This window comes from Falco biarmicus, chromosome 4, assembly GCF_023638135.1.
Source record: "Falco biarmicus isolate bFalBia1 chromosome 4, bFalBia1.pri, whole genome shotgun sequence".
Lineage (NCBI taxonomy): Eukaryota > Metazoa > Chordata > Aves > Falconiformes > Falconidae > Falco > Falco biarmicus.
Window position 1 is genome coordinate 85,331,691 of NC_079291.1, and position 16,085 is coordinate 85,347,775.

Below are 16,085 nucleotides of genomic sequence, written 5' to 3' on the forward strand. Positions count from 1 at the left end.
AACCTCTTTACAAAGGAGACGGTTCATAACATAACCCCCACCCCCAGCACTCACTGTGTATTTTGGGTGGTCTCCACGGGTTTCTCCTATGTCTCCGGCTGCAGCTGTGCTGGGCTCCTGCCACAGTGGTGCAGGTGCTGTGTGTCCCGTCCCATCCTGATCCTGGCCAGGTGACAGGCAGAGGGAGCCTCTTCTTTTCCTCCCTTTACATTTCTGCTAGCATAAAATAAAAAAAACCCCTTGGCTACTTTTTAGTCTGCTGGAGCCTCATTTAGTGCACTCCCAAGCTGCGGTTCCTGCTGCAAAATCAAGGCTTTGGTACCTGGATCCCGCTGCCCCCAGTATTTGGCCACCTCACAGATGGTGCTGGCCCATGGCCTGGGGCTGGCGCAGAGCCAGGACCAGGGGCTACTGGAGCAAAACCTCTGAACTATCCCTGACACCCTGCCGTGGCCTCAAGCCCTTCTGACGTGTCCTGCAAACCAGCTCTCCATCCCTGCGCAGGGAGTCACTATCGGTGGCCACCCGCCCTGCAGCAAGCGGCTTTTCCTTCAGCTCTGAAGGGGGGATTTGGGCATGGGGGACGCTGCCTTTCCCAGCAAAGCCAAAGAATTCCAGCAGTAACACCACCAGCAGCTGCGCAGTGCAGCCGAGGGATGCGCCAGGGCATCCCACGTGCCTCCAGGCAGGATTCAGCCCGGAGGATTCTCCTCCTTTCCAGTCTGCTGCTTAAACTGCAACAAAAGGAGTTTGCCATCATCTCCAAAGCGCGATTAATAATTACTTTTATGGTGCTTTTCTGGAATTCCTTGCTATCCCACTGAGACAGGATAATTATTTACAATAATCCTAAATGATTCTTAATTGCAACGGCACAGGTGCTCGCAGGCAGCCAGCACGAAGCCACTCGCTTGACATATGGAGGCTCTTGCGCCGGGCGAGGGATTCGCTGAGTGTCGGAGCCGAGCGGGAGGTGGGACCAGCTCCAGGCGCAGCGGGAAGGGGATGGCTCAGGCTCAGGGCCCGATGCCCCAACGGCCGCATCTAGAAAAGAGGCTTCAGGGGATGCTGAGCTCTGGAGGCAGGATGGGACCCTCAGCTGGATGCGATGCGCTGGAGCAGGGCTCGGCATCCTGCCTCAGCCCGCCCTGCGGCACAAAGTCAGGCCACGCTTCCAGTTTATACAGTTTAATACATGTGAAACAAGATACATTTCCTTTTGAGTAATGAATGCATAAATAACAGAAGATATATGTGAATGCATAAATATGAGGCGGCATGGAACGAACCAAACAAAAATGATTGTTTTTTTTTTTTTTCCCCTGTACGTCTTTTTGTGGCCGCTGCCCAATGCTCAGGCTGATGGCGCGGCCTTGCTGCTGCTCTTATTTAACATCAGCTTTCCACGGCAAAGCTGTCCCACGGTGAGAGGGTCTGGATGAGGGGTGGGGAGGGAGCAGGGACTGGAGGCTAAAAAAACCTGAAATATCAACCCCAAAACTGAAAATAAAAAATAATAATAAAAAAAAGTGGAGTTAACAGGTGACCTGAATTCCTCTAGAGGCTTCTCAGCTGGAGCTGGCACCGAAGGGCCTTGGGAGGCGAACGCGTCTGTGTGTGGGTGCAGGGGGTGCAGGGGGAAGACCAACAGAAAAAGCGCAAATGGGAAGGATACGGCTACCGCCGAGGCTCCGAGGGCGTTCTGCTACGAGGAGGACAAATCGTTAGTTGAAATGCTCACAAAGAACATCACCTAAGACAGCTCTTCATACCTTTACATACTGTATCAATAATTTACTTTGAACTGCAGTAAACAAAATACATTTCTTAAATAATTTACTATTTATTTGTTTTTTTAATCTCTCTGTAAATTTAACTTTTTTCCTTTTTTTGGTCTTTTTTTTTCTTTGTAACACAAGAAACCATGTTTGTGCATGTCATTTCAGATTATTGCGACATGTAACCTGAATTTCAGTTAAAAAAAGGAAGAAAAAAGCAACAGGACAGTTGTACAGACAAGAAGAATGAATAACTTATTATTGCACTGGCTACAATTCAGTAGTGATTTGGTTTTTTTTTTCTGTAGTTAGGAAAACCTCTGAAGTACAAAAGAAAAATCAGACATTGAAAGCATCAACCGTGAAAAGAAGCTGGTGGGATGATGGTGGAGGGAAGAAGAGGAAAAAAATGAAAGCAAAGAAAGAAGAGAAACATTTGGAAAATGAATGGCCGTAATAATTAGTTCCACATAAAACCCAAGGAAACACCACCCAGTTGCGGAGTCACATGTAATGCAAAAACCAGTATCGTTTCTCTATAAAAATATGTGCATTATGAAGAGAGAGTTTTTGTGGGTATATTTTTTTTTGTCTTTTTTTCCTTGTTTTGTATCTCACAAATACATTATTTCTATTTATATAACTGCTGATATACAGACAATGTACAGCTCCCATCTCCTGGGCACTCCCGTGTAATGTGACATCTCTAAAAGGTGCCTTGTTAAAAGTTGAGCATCTTTAAAAAAACAAAACCAACAAAACAACAAAACCCAAAGAGAATCCCCCAAATCCCAGCCGCCACCACCTCAAACCTGAATCAATGTGATTGAGGCCACGGAGTGGGGTGGGAGGAACGAAGCCACCCCCTGAATCGGCTCCACCGATTCTAAAGGGAAGGTCCCTTTAGAAAAGAAACCCCTGAACCGCTTTGCAAATCTGCTCCCCCCACCCCGAAACCCGTCAGCGTTTCGTCCAGCCGTTTGTTTAGTTTCTTTTTCTTTTTAATTGTTTTTTTTTCTTTTCGTTGTGTGGTGTTGTTTTTTGTTTTTTGTGTGTGTGTGTGTGTGTTTTTTTGCAAACCTCCACAGCGCTTAAGAACAAGTGGCTGCGAGAAAGGAAAAAAACCGAGAGCAGCCACCCACGTACGCGTGGCCACTCGGTCCCTTCGGTTTGGAAACCCACATTGGTGTCAAGCCCTTGAGACCCCCCCCGCTCCCCCCTCCCAGAAAGCTATACTGGGTCATCTATGTCTTCTTCTGTTGCAACAGTCACGGGGACCAAGTCCTGCTTCTGGAGGGGGCTCTTGGCCATGCCCAGGAGCTCTTTGCTTTTCTCGGTGTTGCTCCACTGAGTTTTTAAGTGATCTGGCTTTTTCAGTTCGGAGGCGGCGGGGTCCGGCCGGGAGTCCACGGAGGCCGGCGTGGACTGGCCGCTGTCCAGGAGATCCGAGAGGCTGCTCAAGGAGCTGCCGTCCAACTGCTCGAATGAGAACTTGGGGATGGCCAGGTGCTCCCCGCGGCACGGCGGCTGGCCCCGGCGCTCTGCTTTGGAGGCCGACTCCCCGGGCTGGCTCTCCATGAGCTCCAGGGACTCTCTGTAAGCCGGGAACTCGCAGGATGGGGTCCTTCGCCGCAGCATGCTGTTCTCGGAGGGTTTGGTGCGCGAGGCCGCCCCGCTGTCGTCCTCCATGGGAGGATCTATAGAAATGCAGGGCGGGCTCATCTTCTTCTTCCTCCGGGCTCCGTGGATGTACTCGGACTCCGTCTGGATGTGGGCAGGGGACCGCTGCTTTTCCTCAGCGGGGTCCTCAAAGCTACAGTCCCCATCGCTCATGGAGGGGCAGATCTCGATGGAGTGTCGCCTTTGGTCGTCTGCCCAGCTGGGCTTGTTGAGGAAGCCCTTCGTATCGACGCTGTAAAACTTCTTCAAGTCCTTCTCCTTGGTGATGCCCCCAGAGAGGCTGGTTGTGCTGCAGTTCTTGAGGGACACTGGCGATGGGGCCGGGGAGATGAACGGCGAAGTCGAGCGGCTCCCAGTGTCTGAGTGCTCCCCTCCCCAGTCTTTGGCCGAGCTGTTGATGTGGCAAACCTCCTCGTCAGCCAGGTCAGAGGACTCGAAGAGGCAGCCCTCAGGGCTGGGAGGGCTGCTGCTGGGGCTGGCCGGCTGGCTGGGGATGCCGTGGTGGCCGCAGCTGTGCTTCCGTGTGAGTGTGCTGGGGTGCCGATGTGGTGAGGATGGGGGGGAGCATGGAGGGGAGGCAGCTGTGGGATGGAGTGGGCTGGTGGTGAAGGTGCTCTGGGGCTGCTTTGCTGATGGTAACATCTCTCCAGGCTCTGCTTTCAAGCTGTCCTTGCAGTCCAGAGCCTGCCCATCCACAGAATCTGTTTGAACGGCCTCCTGGAAGGTAAGGAGAGAGAGAGAGAGGGTGAGAGCCTGGGGATCTGCTGGGCCAGCGGCACTTCCAGCGATGAAACATGGCACGTGGCAGAATGGTTGGTGGGTCTAACGCACCCTGCACCTACCCTATCCCTGCTCCATCGTGCCAGCTGCTGGCAAACCCTCCTCCCGTGCATGAGGCTTTGCCAGCCAGCAGACCCAGAGCTACGTGTACAGGGGTTGTACCTGCCAGCTCTTTCTGCACCATCTTGCTCTTGCTCTAGCACCACCTCTTGAGTCAGTGTAACCTGCCTAAAGTGACACAGTGCAGTGCTGGCTGCAGGCTTCCCACAGCACCGGAAAAACTGAATTGGGTGCCTTCTCTCTATGCTTTAGCTAGGCTTTCATAGAATAGCACATCCACAAAGACGAAAGTAGGTAAAAAGGGCTTTCCCCTGTGTGTCACTTGCTGAGACTGGAGTGTGTTAAAAGTTTTGTTCTAAAGCTCCAAGTAAAGAAACCCAAGAGGGGACTGGGAAAGAAGGGAAAGACCCAGGTGACCAGACGAGTTCACCTCTGCAGGCTCTTGGCTGCTCACCTGTCTGCACAGCAGCTTGTTAAGAGTAGGAGATCGAGGTGTGACATGTGGGGGAAGGATCTTCCAGCGATGGCGGCCTTCATGGTTGGGGGAACGGACTGCCAGCTGGAGGGACTCCGTTGGGACTCTCAGAGAGGAACATGTTCCCACAGGCTGGGAGCGGATGGAGGTGATGGATCCTGGGAAACAGAGAGAGAGCAGTCAGCACCACCACTGGCGGGGGGCTGTGGAGGTCTGAGGGTGCCCACAGACTCCAGGAGGCAGCAAACACAGGAGGAGAAAGGAAATGCTTGTCTAGTCTGGTGGAAATCCCAAGCCTCAGCATAAGCCTTGGGCAGTGCCAGGATTAAAAACCAGGTGTCCCTTGTCCTGTCTCCTGCTCTGAATACCAGGCCATATCTCCTCAGGGATGGCAAGGAGGTTGCAGATGAAGTCTCTGCAACTCAGCAGTGTTGCGTCTGGCTCTGCCTGCTCCAGGATATCGACTGTTACAAACTTTATGCTCATAACCTCTATTTTCTGTTTCAGGTGACAGGAACCTCCTCCTGCAGCCGCTGTACACTCAGGGTGGATGGTGACCACCAGGACCACGTGGCAGCAAATGAAGGGCAGGAGGTGGGGTTGCATTTGAAACCCTGCTATTGCCACCTTCCTGTAACATCGCATTGGGAGGATTTGTAAAAGGATGTTGCCTGTTTGGAGAACGCGGATCAGGGACTTAAGTCTGGTGGCTGTGCTGGATCGCCTGAGTCAGGACACCTGGGTTTGTTTCTGCAGTGCTGCCAGCGAAGGGCTTGCAACCTTGCGTTGCTCCGCCAAACGGAGGCAAGAGCAGCGCTGCTTAGCTCCCTGGGAGGCTCCGTAGCTTGACTTCAAAGTCAAACCTACCTCCTTGTACGGCCAGTGGGCACCCTGCTGTACCGACACCCGCGGTGTACGGACACTGCTGGCATGACCAGGGCAGTTTTCCTGTTCACTACAGCCCAAACACCACCAGCACTGCCTGTCCACGAGGCAGACGTTGGCTGAATGGGGTCTGATCAGCAGCATGGAGACCGCTACGAGTGCTTTGACAGTCCCTGAGCTCATGTATCAGGCAGGAATCGCTCTCCTCCTGAAGGCTCCCGGTCCCCTGGCTGAGTCTAAAGGCAATCCCTCCTCCCCAGCCCCTTTGTGGTGCTGCTTTACTGCAGTTCTGTGTTGTTTGAAAGATCGTTTGCTTTTTTATTTTTTTGGCTGCAGGATTTATTGTCCTCATTAGCTTGAAACCCAACGTCTGTTTCTACATTGCTGCTCCATGTTAAAAACACAGCTATCCATCACTTCAAGAGATCTCGCCCAGAGGTCAGGGAACTTGAACCTATGACAAAAGCCATCCAGACAGATTGCAGTTGCATTTCAGAAAGAGATTTGTTGTTGGGAAGAAAGAAAAGTTAGTGTTTAATCATTTTTCTTTTGGAGCTTTTCTCCAGAACACCACAGAAAGAGCAGCGTAGCAAGCTTCCCACTCCCACCCCACCCCACTTCTCCCTAGTTCTTTTTTGGGCTCTCCTACAGCCAGAATTTCAGAGTGAGTCTGTGCTGTTCATGTGCTAATCCAGGCTTTACAAAATGTTTTTTATGATGTAGAAAAACTTTGTCATAAAATCTGTCACAAACATGGTCATAAAATCAAACCCCTATGCTCTCCTCCCTGTCCTTAGTTGGAATTCCCTTTTGTTGAAAACTTTCCATCTAGTTCTCATATAGGAAACCAAAAACCCCTCTAAACTGCATACTCGGGAACACTGAATATCTCTGGATTTGTATATTTTTTCTCCTGTTTTTCTAGTAAATCAGGAAGCATCTAAGACCAAAACAACACAGTATCTGGTCATCTCACAATATTTTCACTGTGTTGTCACCGAAGTACTGGGAGAAGACCAGACATCCTTAACTGACGCTGAGAAGTCGGTGAAACACAGATGCTAATGTGAGTCTCTACGTGCTCAGTTTTACTTGCACATAACTTATGGGACTGTGACTTAAATCGCAGTTTGGTCAGCTCAGGAGTAGCACAGCCCTGGTGACACTGGTTGGGTGCATGTCCCAGACCAGGGAAAAAGCAAGCCCCTGACGTATCCATCACTCAGGTGCTCTTGGGGAGAAATTTGGGAAACATGAGAAAGTTCTTCATCAGTTCTACCCACCCCTGCCAACATCACAGCAGTTTTATACTGGTATAAATCCTGATTTACACCCACTACAGAGATGAAAACCATCCCCAGTAGTCCGGCCATGAAACCCAACCTCTGTTTTCTTTGCTTAGCAAAGAATTTGCAGGTGAAATAATAATAAATACTGAGCAGAGAACATTAACTGGTGTCCAGAGAGTTTGAACAAATACAGAGTTACTTCATCCAAGGAAATCAGAGCAGATCTTGCCAGCCCCACCAGGGTTTGCAAACCCACTACTCATCTGTCCAAGCAGTTCTTACATTTCAAACAACGTTGCATCAAAGGAAACCAGGCTGGTAAGTTCTTGGGAGCTGCTCAAGAAGCACATGTGCTTTTAGGGAGGCAGATTCTTTCTTATTGATTTCCCCTTCAAGCCAATGCACACAACAAAAGAGGTGGAGGTGCTAGAAAGGCATTTTAGGGGAAATGTATTTGGATGCAGTCGGGTAAATGTATACTCACAGGCTCTGTGTAGCTTGTGATTCCCTGACTGCGGGGTCTCTGCAAAGATTCATTATAAGGCCAGGCTAGGGGGGCACTGGAAAGTGGTTGCTAATCTTTATGCTCCCAAAGAAACTCCTGCATCTTTGAACTCAAAGTACCGTGCTAAAAAGATACCGCTCTGAGACTGAAGACTGCCTGAAACAATAGCTGTAAAGGAGCTCTGTCAGAAAGTAATACCGACCCTGGCCCAGATTCATGCTGATTTTATTGGTTCGTAGTTATGATGTCAGGGCTGATCGCTTACTTCAGCTTGTACCCTTTTCCTCAGATAACAGCCTGTCCTCTACCCTCCATGGCTCAGGAACCCCACTTCTCCCCAGTCAAACACCTGACCCCCCAGCTTTTTCTGCTGAAAAAAAGCAGTGATGTGATGAAAACACACAACTGGGCAGCGTGTGGGAAACTGCAGTCGTGCTGACAGTACCGAATCGAAGCAAGCCCTGGTTCAGCCCGTGTTTGGCACGGGTTGCTTACTCCCCATCTAACCACCACGCGTACCTGCCGCCTCATGGTTTCAGCTAGGAGAAGGAAGGGAAAACTCCATGAGCAGTACCTCTTTGGGATTTGCAGGGATACGTTTCCATCTCCACCTTGTGGAGGGGAAAAGGGGCTTTCGCTGGCATCACAGGCCGGAACATGTAGCTGTCGTTGGGCAAGGAGTGCATGCGGGAAACAGAGATCTTGCGGACTGTCAGCAGGTTTTGAGAGTCCTGGGGCCTCAGAGAGGCTGCGCCGCCCTGCAAGGCAAGGAGACAGGGAGATGGGGTCATTCAGCATCTCAGTGGTGAATTTACAGCGATCTCCTCATCTGCTTTTTCTTTTAAAACTGTATGCAGATGTTCCTCTTGGCATCTTACAGAGTCTGCAGCCCTGGTGACTGCAACGGGATACCAGAGCTGTGCTGTGCTAGCTGAGTAGAGCTCGAGTTGTGGCTGGAGTAAAATGAGGCATCAATGACCCACCACTAAGATTCTTGGACACTGCAGAGAAAAAGTAAGGTCCAGGAAAATGGGGCCCACCCTCTAAACACATGAGAAAACCAGCATTCCTCACACCATTCCCCTCGGATTTTCCCAGGGATGCTTTCAGCCTGGCCTGGGTGGGGATGCCCGTCTCCTCAAAGCTACCCTGGGACAGATGGGCAAAACTGGCCAGTCCTCGGCCACACTGACCAGGGGTACCAAGTGTTTCTGGAAATTCCTGTTTTATCTCCCCAAAACACACATACAGGCAGACATTTAAACATGGACATTAACACCACTGCAAACCCTGCTGCCTCTCTCCTACAACGGGGAGCATTTTGGGCACCACTGAGCCCAGAAGAAGACAGCCCCACGGCAGAGGGCAGAAGGCGACACCATGGCAGCGCGAATGTGGTGCTGTTTGGGGGTTGAAAAGGGATTTCTCTGTGTTTGCTCTCACTGTGAAATGGGTCTGGTTAGAAATACCTGGACAGAGCACATCAACCTTAAACTTGACCTCTCACTGCTTCTCCGAGGCCCTTGTCACTTCAGGCACCTCACAGCAGATTTATCCTGGCGTCTTAGGAAGCTTTAGGGGCTCAAACAATGTCTCTGTGGTGCTGACGGAGCAGCTGTGAGAGGCAGTGCCATGACTTGGCCAAGTGTTGGGGGACGGGGAGCCCTTGGAACAGGACCTGCAGCCTGGCTCCTGGCCCCGAGGTTTTGGTCCCAGACACATTCCCCTCACAATTTACCCTGTTATCTAAAGTACGACTAATCGCTCTGGTTTTCCTTTAACGTCAGCCTTCCAGTGACTGATTGAAAACATTTTCCCAGCTGCATGTCTTAAATTAAATGTATTTTGCTTTGCTCTGCTGGGCTTTTTTCCCTCTCTGCTAGCAAAATCTGAGCCGGAGATCCCTCACTGGATAGTTTGGAGGTCACCAAGGATCTGGTTAAATCTGTTTTTTTCCATGTAGTTCTGGCTCTTTATTTCCTCAGATTCCTAAAGAGACACATCCTGAGACAAATTGCTTGATGCTTTTACCCTGTTGAGCTTGGCTGAGAAGATGGTGGGAGGATCAGCAGCGGTTATTTGCAGGTATTTGGCGTCCAGCGCTGCCTGCTGCCTTGCCCAGCAGCCTTCCAGGTGCAACCCAGGTCTCTCGTCTGATATATTAATGCACCAGCAGGGTGGCTGTGCCAGTTGGCCTCTGGCCATTACAACTAATAAGCTCTATCAGCATCACAACACCTGAGCTGAAGGCAGGTGGGCAATTGTTAACACCCGGGTGCCACACAGAGAGAAAAGGTCTTGCTCCACTTGCTCAGTAGGCTAACAGAACGATCACAGTGTCTAGTAACAGTTCATCTTTACAGCATCTTGCATTGGTTGTGTCTGGCTGGCACAAATGAACAGAAATCCCTTCTTGACATTAACAACTGCAATGTTTAAGGTTTCAGCTATTGAGATCCAGTAGAGTTAAGGATGTGGGCACATTTCAAATGGCTTCAAAGCTACTGCAATAAGTATTTGAAATATGAAACATGGCCAGGAAGCTCGTTGGCTCACACCTGGTGAGCTGCTCTCAACAGCTAGGAAGGTTTGGAGACACCCCACCAATGCCACTGCTGCTCCTCCTCTTTAATGGGAAACACCTCGCTCACTTGGGAGCCTGATCCCATGCCCTGGAAATCAATGTGGCTCCTTCAAAATCCATGAAAGCCCAACCTGGACCAGTGCTGCTGGGACTGCACATGGTGAACCCTGCCTGCAGGCACCCTGGGGGCTTGGGAGGGTCCCAGGCATCTGGTAGAGATGTGCAAGGTGGGACCCTGCTCACCATGGGACCCCTCTCAGGCCAAGTAGAAAGGCAATAAACTGACTGCCGACAGTCTTGGTGATGCAGCTCAGAGGCTCAGTTGAGCACCTTTAATCGTTTGAGCCTAACTCCTTCCTCTTGTGTCTGGGAATCAATAGTCTGTTCAAGCTCTGATTTTGCTCTGGTGCAGAGGGAGCTCAAGAAGAAATAATCCTGCAAATACCTCCACAGGACATGACCCTTCCTGGGTGATTAAACAGCCAGAAGATCCTCTGTAAGCAAAGGTGACTGGCAGGATGCTGTGGAAGAGGGAACACTGTAACTTCTCAGAGGCCTGGAGCCAACAGCCTACAAACAAGCCATGGGCAAAATTCCCAGATGAAGGACTCCTCCTGATCCCTTTCTGAAGATGTGTGTCTTCAGCACTGTGAGTGAGCTTAGCCATTTCTCACAGCATCTGCGGTGGGGAAGGCAGAGGCAGAACAAGGGCAGGTGTAACTCCCTGCCTGTGCCTGCTGATGCTGGCACCCCGGCACAGGCCAGCTCTGGTGGCAGTCAGGGTCATGCTGTTGGTCCCTGTAGAGGTAACAAGCTCTCAGCTCTGCCAGCAGAAACCCAGGACCCCTTGCAGTTGTATTTACAAAGTTGGAAATTTTGCCTGTCCCTGAAAGATGCCTTCCCTGCGATCTCCCTCTGAGCCTCTGCAGCTTCCAGGTGGCCAAGCCAACGGGCACCCTGCAGAGCTGTGGACTTCCTTGAGGATTATACTTTCATATCACTCATCTTGCACAAGGAAAACCACATGGTCATCAAGACCTTAATCTGAGCCCAGAATTTGCTTGGAGACGCTGTGAGATACCTGCCACTAGAAGGTGCCTTGATAGTCATGACAGAGGTCAGGTAATGAAGGGGAAGATGGCCCAAGCCTAAAGCAGATTAATTCTGGGTGGCCCCTGCAAGTCCTCTGATGACAGCAGATGTGCTCCCCATCACAGTCAATGTGCATCTTCATCACGGACCGAGGCTTGCATGTTTCTCACGCCCACTGTGTCCACATCTGGAGCTCATTCACCCCAAGGAGGGTACTGTGCTGCAGCGGGGCAAACTGTGCAATATCCTTATGCAATGCGAGCTGGGCACCAGTTTGTGGTGTGATCGGGAGGGACGGAGCAGAGGGGGCTACAGCCCTTCTTGTCTGCTGGGTGATGTCCCCAGAGCATCTCCTGAATCCACAGCTCTGGTGCTAGCTGAAAGCCTAATGTATTGATCTGCTTAGGCCTTTGTTTCCTCAATACTGTATCATAAACAAGTTCTTACAGGACAGAGGATGGAAACAACTGTTGTGGCTGTGAAGCGACAGGTTTAGGACAATTCAGACACCACCACTAGTTGCACAGCACCAAAACACAATGCCACAATGCAGAAACAACGGCACGATGTCATTCACCTCAGCCTTGTGGCCTGGGGTTTTGTGGGAAGGTGTCAGGACATGTTGGGAAACAGAGCAGAAGGACGGGATTTCCATGATGGGAGTCTCTGCCCCCTCCAGCATGTCTGAGTCTGGGATGGCTAAAGACACATTCTCACAGCTCAGCACCTCCTTCAAATTGGGGAGATAAAAAGCATCAGTAGCAGAGCAAGGCTGGGTCTTAACACTCGAACATGTTTGCCCTGTGGCATTTCCTAGTTGCTCCATTCATCCAGAGGAGGAAGGAAAAGCAAAGCAAATGGGCTGCCAAAACTGTGGGCTGCCAAAATTGTCATAAATGGCAAGAAAATGTAGCAGATATTGCAACACCTTCCAGGGTGTCCATGCCACCATAAGTAGCAGGATGAGTCATACAGGGCCCTATGTATTTAACATCCTCAATGCAGCTAGCAGGGAGCACAGGACCGAGCTGCCAGCCACCCATGCCTGCCTGGAACAGCCTGGGTGTCTGAGGGGTGAGTGAGGGCATTGCCACAACCCAGCCCCGCCCCCCCCCCCCCCCCCCCCCCCCCCCCCGCCCCCCAGTGCCTCTCTGCTGTGCAGGGCTGGCGGAGCTGTGGCTTGCAAATCTTCACCTGCATTTGAACAACCTCATCTGCAGGGGGAAATCTGTGGCCAGCTCCCTGCTCAGGCTGTTCTCCCTCTGGGGAGCATCACCTCTCACCCTGCAGTTTCTAGGGCTAAGAGGAGACTCTACACAGCTCCTGATGGGCTCGGAGGTAATGAAAGATGAGAAAAACCCAATGGAAATTAACTCAGTTTGCAAACACAGCCTACGTGAAAGGATGTGCCCTCTCTTCACACAATAAGAAAAGCAACCTGGGTGTTTATGGTGCATTTTCCTGCAGAAACGTCTGTTAGGAACTACATTCAAATAGTGAATTCCCCATTGCCGTGTAACTAAATTTCTTTTTACTTAATAGTGTCTGATAGATTCTACAAAAATCTAATTTAATGTAATTTAGTCTCGAATCCCCCATTGATTTTGTGGTAGATTTATTTGCAATCATGGTGACAAAGCAATTTCATATTCACTCTGAATCGTATGCTGCTGACATGGAATGAGACAATTATCTCACACCTCTCCTTCCCCCCTGACTTCTGATTGCCCTATTTCTCTACAGAACTAATAGACATCAGAGACCAGGCAGTGTTTATGTTTAGAAAATCAACCCAGGAACCTCCAGTTTCTTGCTGAGGGGCTCTGAGAATCCCCAGGGTCCGTGTCAGCCGTGCCCTAAGCAGAGCATGAGCCAGTGGGAAGCTGCATGCTTACACCAGCGCCAGACATACCCTCCTGAGCTGCACATCACCGTTTGCTTGAGGGTCCTCTGGAAATCCCAAAGTGGGATTAAAAAGAACCTGAGCAGTGCATCTGCACCTGTGTGAAGGGAATTATGCCATCCTTTGCAGTATGTGTCAGGGTTGACAGTGCCGTCATTACGGGCTTTATGAGATTGCTCGCCGGTGCTGCTGCCCATGCTAAAATGACAAGGACCCATGTGTTGGCTGGGAGAGCAGGACAGGGACTGTGGCTATTACGGTTTTTAATTTAAAATTCATGACCTTTGAATGAACTGGAAATGGCAAGAGATGGACTTCCTGCCCTCCCCCAGAACAATGGTCAGGACAGCATCAGCCCTTGGCGAATGCATTTCAAGCAGCCTTGCACCTCAGGGAGCCCTCCTGAGATGACTCAAGATGCGGAGGTGGTGGTGACATCTCTGCCGTAGGGGGACCCAGGAAAGCTGCCTTCCTCCCACGCTGCCTCGTCTCCTGCCTCTTTGGCTCTGTGTCACTCAGGATCTGACTGCCTGATGATCAGACAGCAGTGACTGGTGAGAACCATCCCCTGCCTACCCCAAGCACAAGAAAAGCAGATGCTTTGTGTGAACTGTTACCAGGGCTTGGTGCTTTATCTGCACCGCTGACTCTGACTTCATGGTCTCCTGACTTCTGTAGGGTGGTCTGCTCTCCGGGGCCACTGCACCTCCTCGGCTCCCACTGGTGGCTGAGGTGGTTGCTCCTCTGGACATCTCCAACTCAATCTCAGCATCCATCTCAGCATCCTCCTTGGCTTCCTTGTTGCTTTCCTCCAAGTGCTTCATCAGCACTGCCACCACCACGTTGACTAGGACAAACTGTGCAATGAGGACGAAGGTGACGAAGTAGACAGGAGAGATAACAGGCAGGTAACTGAGGCAGTGCTTGTCTTCCCGAGTGCATTCCCGGAGAGTGTCCTGCAACAGAATGGGAGAGGTAAGGGATTTATAAGGTCAGGGGCTCTACTTGGGCTCCAAATACAGAAACATCAAAGATAATCTGCCAAGGGCTGAAAAGCATCCACTAACATATCCTGGACACAACAGCTTGTAGGCACAACTGAAATGAGTAGAAAAAAATGTGGACACCATGCATCCCATCATCTGTGAAGAGGAGGATCCTGTTACATCCCAAAGGCACAGGACACAGACTACATGGTTACTCCTCTCAGCCACAAGAACAGGCATAATTTTCACAACGTATTATATATACATTAAAAAGAATGAAGTTTCAGGTCGGGTGAGACTTAGGACAAATTATCACTTGAAAATACATTTGGCTTTTAAATGGGAAAGTTTAACTTTGATGTTTTAAAGGGAAACCTTTTTTGTTTTCACACAAGAGTTGCCTAAATTTGTTTGAAAGTTGTATCTGTATATCTACAGAGAGAAGAAAGTACCCAGACAGAGATTGCACACACCTTCATGATACCATTCCAGTTGTCCCCTGTTGACACCCTGAAAAGGGTGAGAAAGGCCATGCCAAAGTTGGTGAAAGTTGCATGCCGGCTCAGACCTTCGCAAGGGTTTTCTTCACTGCAGTCTGCAGGAGAGAAAGGCAGAAGCATGTCAATGAAGCCACATTTACCTTTGTTCAGAGCAGCCCCCCAGACCTGGTGGTGAGACCCTGAGCTATGTCACACTGATACATGGCCTCAGGGAGGGCCGCTCACTGGTGATCTCGTGGTGGCCTGCAGCTTCTCAGTGGAGGCAGATGATATAAAGGACAGAAAGACACCGTGGCTTCGGGGGTCCAAGCGGGACATTAGGAAAATCATTTTCATCTGGAGGGCCCAATGGCCCTGGGACAGGCCACCTGAGGGGCAGGGGAGCTCTGTTGTTCAAAGTTTTCAAGATTTGCCTAGACAAAGCCGCTGCTACTCTGAGTTAGTGATGGGGCATTGAGTGGGAGGAGGCTGGGTGGGGGCCTCCAGAAGCCTCTTCCACCAGCATTTTTGTGATTCTCTTGACTTTACCCCAACAAGCAGAGCCCACACAAAGAGATCAAAAAGGAGGTGGAAAGAAGGAGACTTGCTGGGCTGTCTCAACAAATACTGCTCTACATTATCCTTTGTCTATTAGCTTCTTGATTATGTCCTTGCCTTGATTATTTTTTACAGGGTACATTTACCATGAGGGATATTTCACTGAGATAAAGTGGAGCAATTTGACATTTTCCCCCTGAGAATTAATATACTAATGAATGTAAATAGAACATATGAGATATCCCTCTTTCCATAAAACACAGGCTCATTAAATATTCATTACCACAGGCAGCAATGTCTCTTGCTAGGGCATTTCACTAGTAGGTACTTATTTCAGAGGCAAATAGGAAGGAAAAGCACAAAAGCAAAAAAATCCTACAAATGACCAGTCTTGGGAGAGCGAGGGCTGATGGTTCTTGTGGCTGACATGGACTTGCAGCGATCGAGAAAAAGAAGTGAAAGTATTTCCCAGTTAAATCAGGATGGGAAGCAGTGTGCTGACCACCTGCAGCTTGTCCCAGACAAGATCAGGGCTTTCCCAGTCTCTGACCACATGCTGTGGTTACCTGAGGGCTGGCATCGGCAAGGTGTGTGCGTAGAAACCCAAAAAGGATTCAGAGCAGCAGAACGTGCCTCTATGAATAAAACATTTTCCACCTTTGTGGCTGAACAAATACATAGCTATATATCTAGATATGTAATATAAACCCCACAGTATTTCATTTAGGGTGGATGCAGAACTAATTTTTTTCCAGAATTTGTTGGAGACTGAAAAACAATTTGTCTTTGGTTGAAAGAAATATTCTGCTTTCAGGCATTTGTAATCCAAGCAGAGGGCTGGACTCATAAAGGGGATTAATGACAGCCATAAAACCACCGCAGAGGAAGGGCCCTTCTGATGCTCTTGAAGCCTTAATTGGGATGCAGACATTGAGGAGGCAGACACATCTCCTCTGAACAGCATGTTCAAAGGCAGTGACTGCTTTGGCCTGGCTAAGCTGGGCAAGATAGTGCTATAGTGTTTTCTCTCT

General features: G+C 50.0%; 1 protein-coding gene across 1 annotated transcript in view; it reads right to left on the reverse strand.

The window, feature by feature from the left end:
- Positions 1-1,178: 1,178 nt before the first annotated feature.
- Positions 1,179-16,085, reverse strand: part of CACNA1H (calcium voltage-gated channel subunit alpha1 H) — a 254,598-nt gene continuing 239,691 nt past the window's right edge. Inside the window, exons 31-35 of the mRNA XM_056337895.1 lie at positions 14,491-14,612; positions 13,649-13,987; positions 8,027-8,210; positions 4,753-4,931; positions 1,179-4,175 (exon numbers count right to left, since the gene is read on the reverse strand). Coding sequence (XP_056193870.1) covers positions 3,009-4,175; positions 4,753-4,931; positions 8,027-8,210; positions 13,649-13,987; positions 14,491-14,612 — 1,991 coding nt within the window. The 3' untranslated portion in view covers positions 1,179-3,008. The remainder of the gene's footprint in view (positions 4,176-4,752; positions 4,932-8,026; positions 8,211-13,648; positions 13,988-14,490; positions 14,613-16,085) is intronic.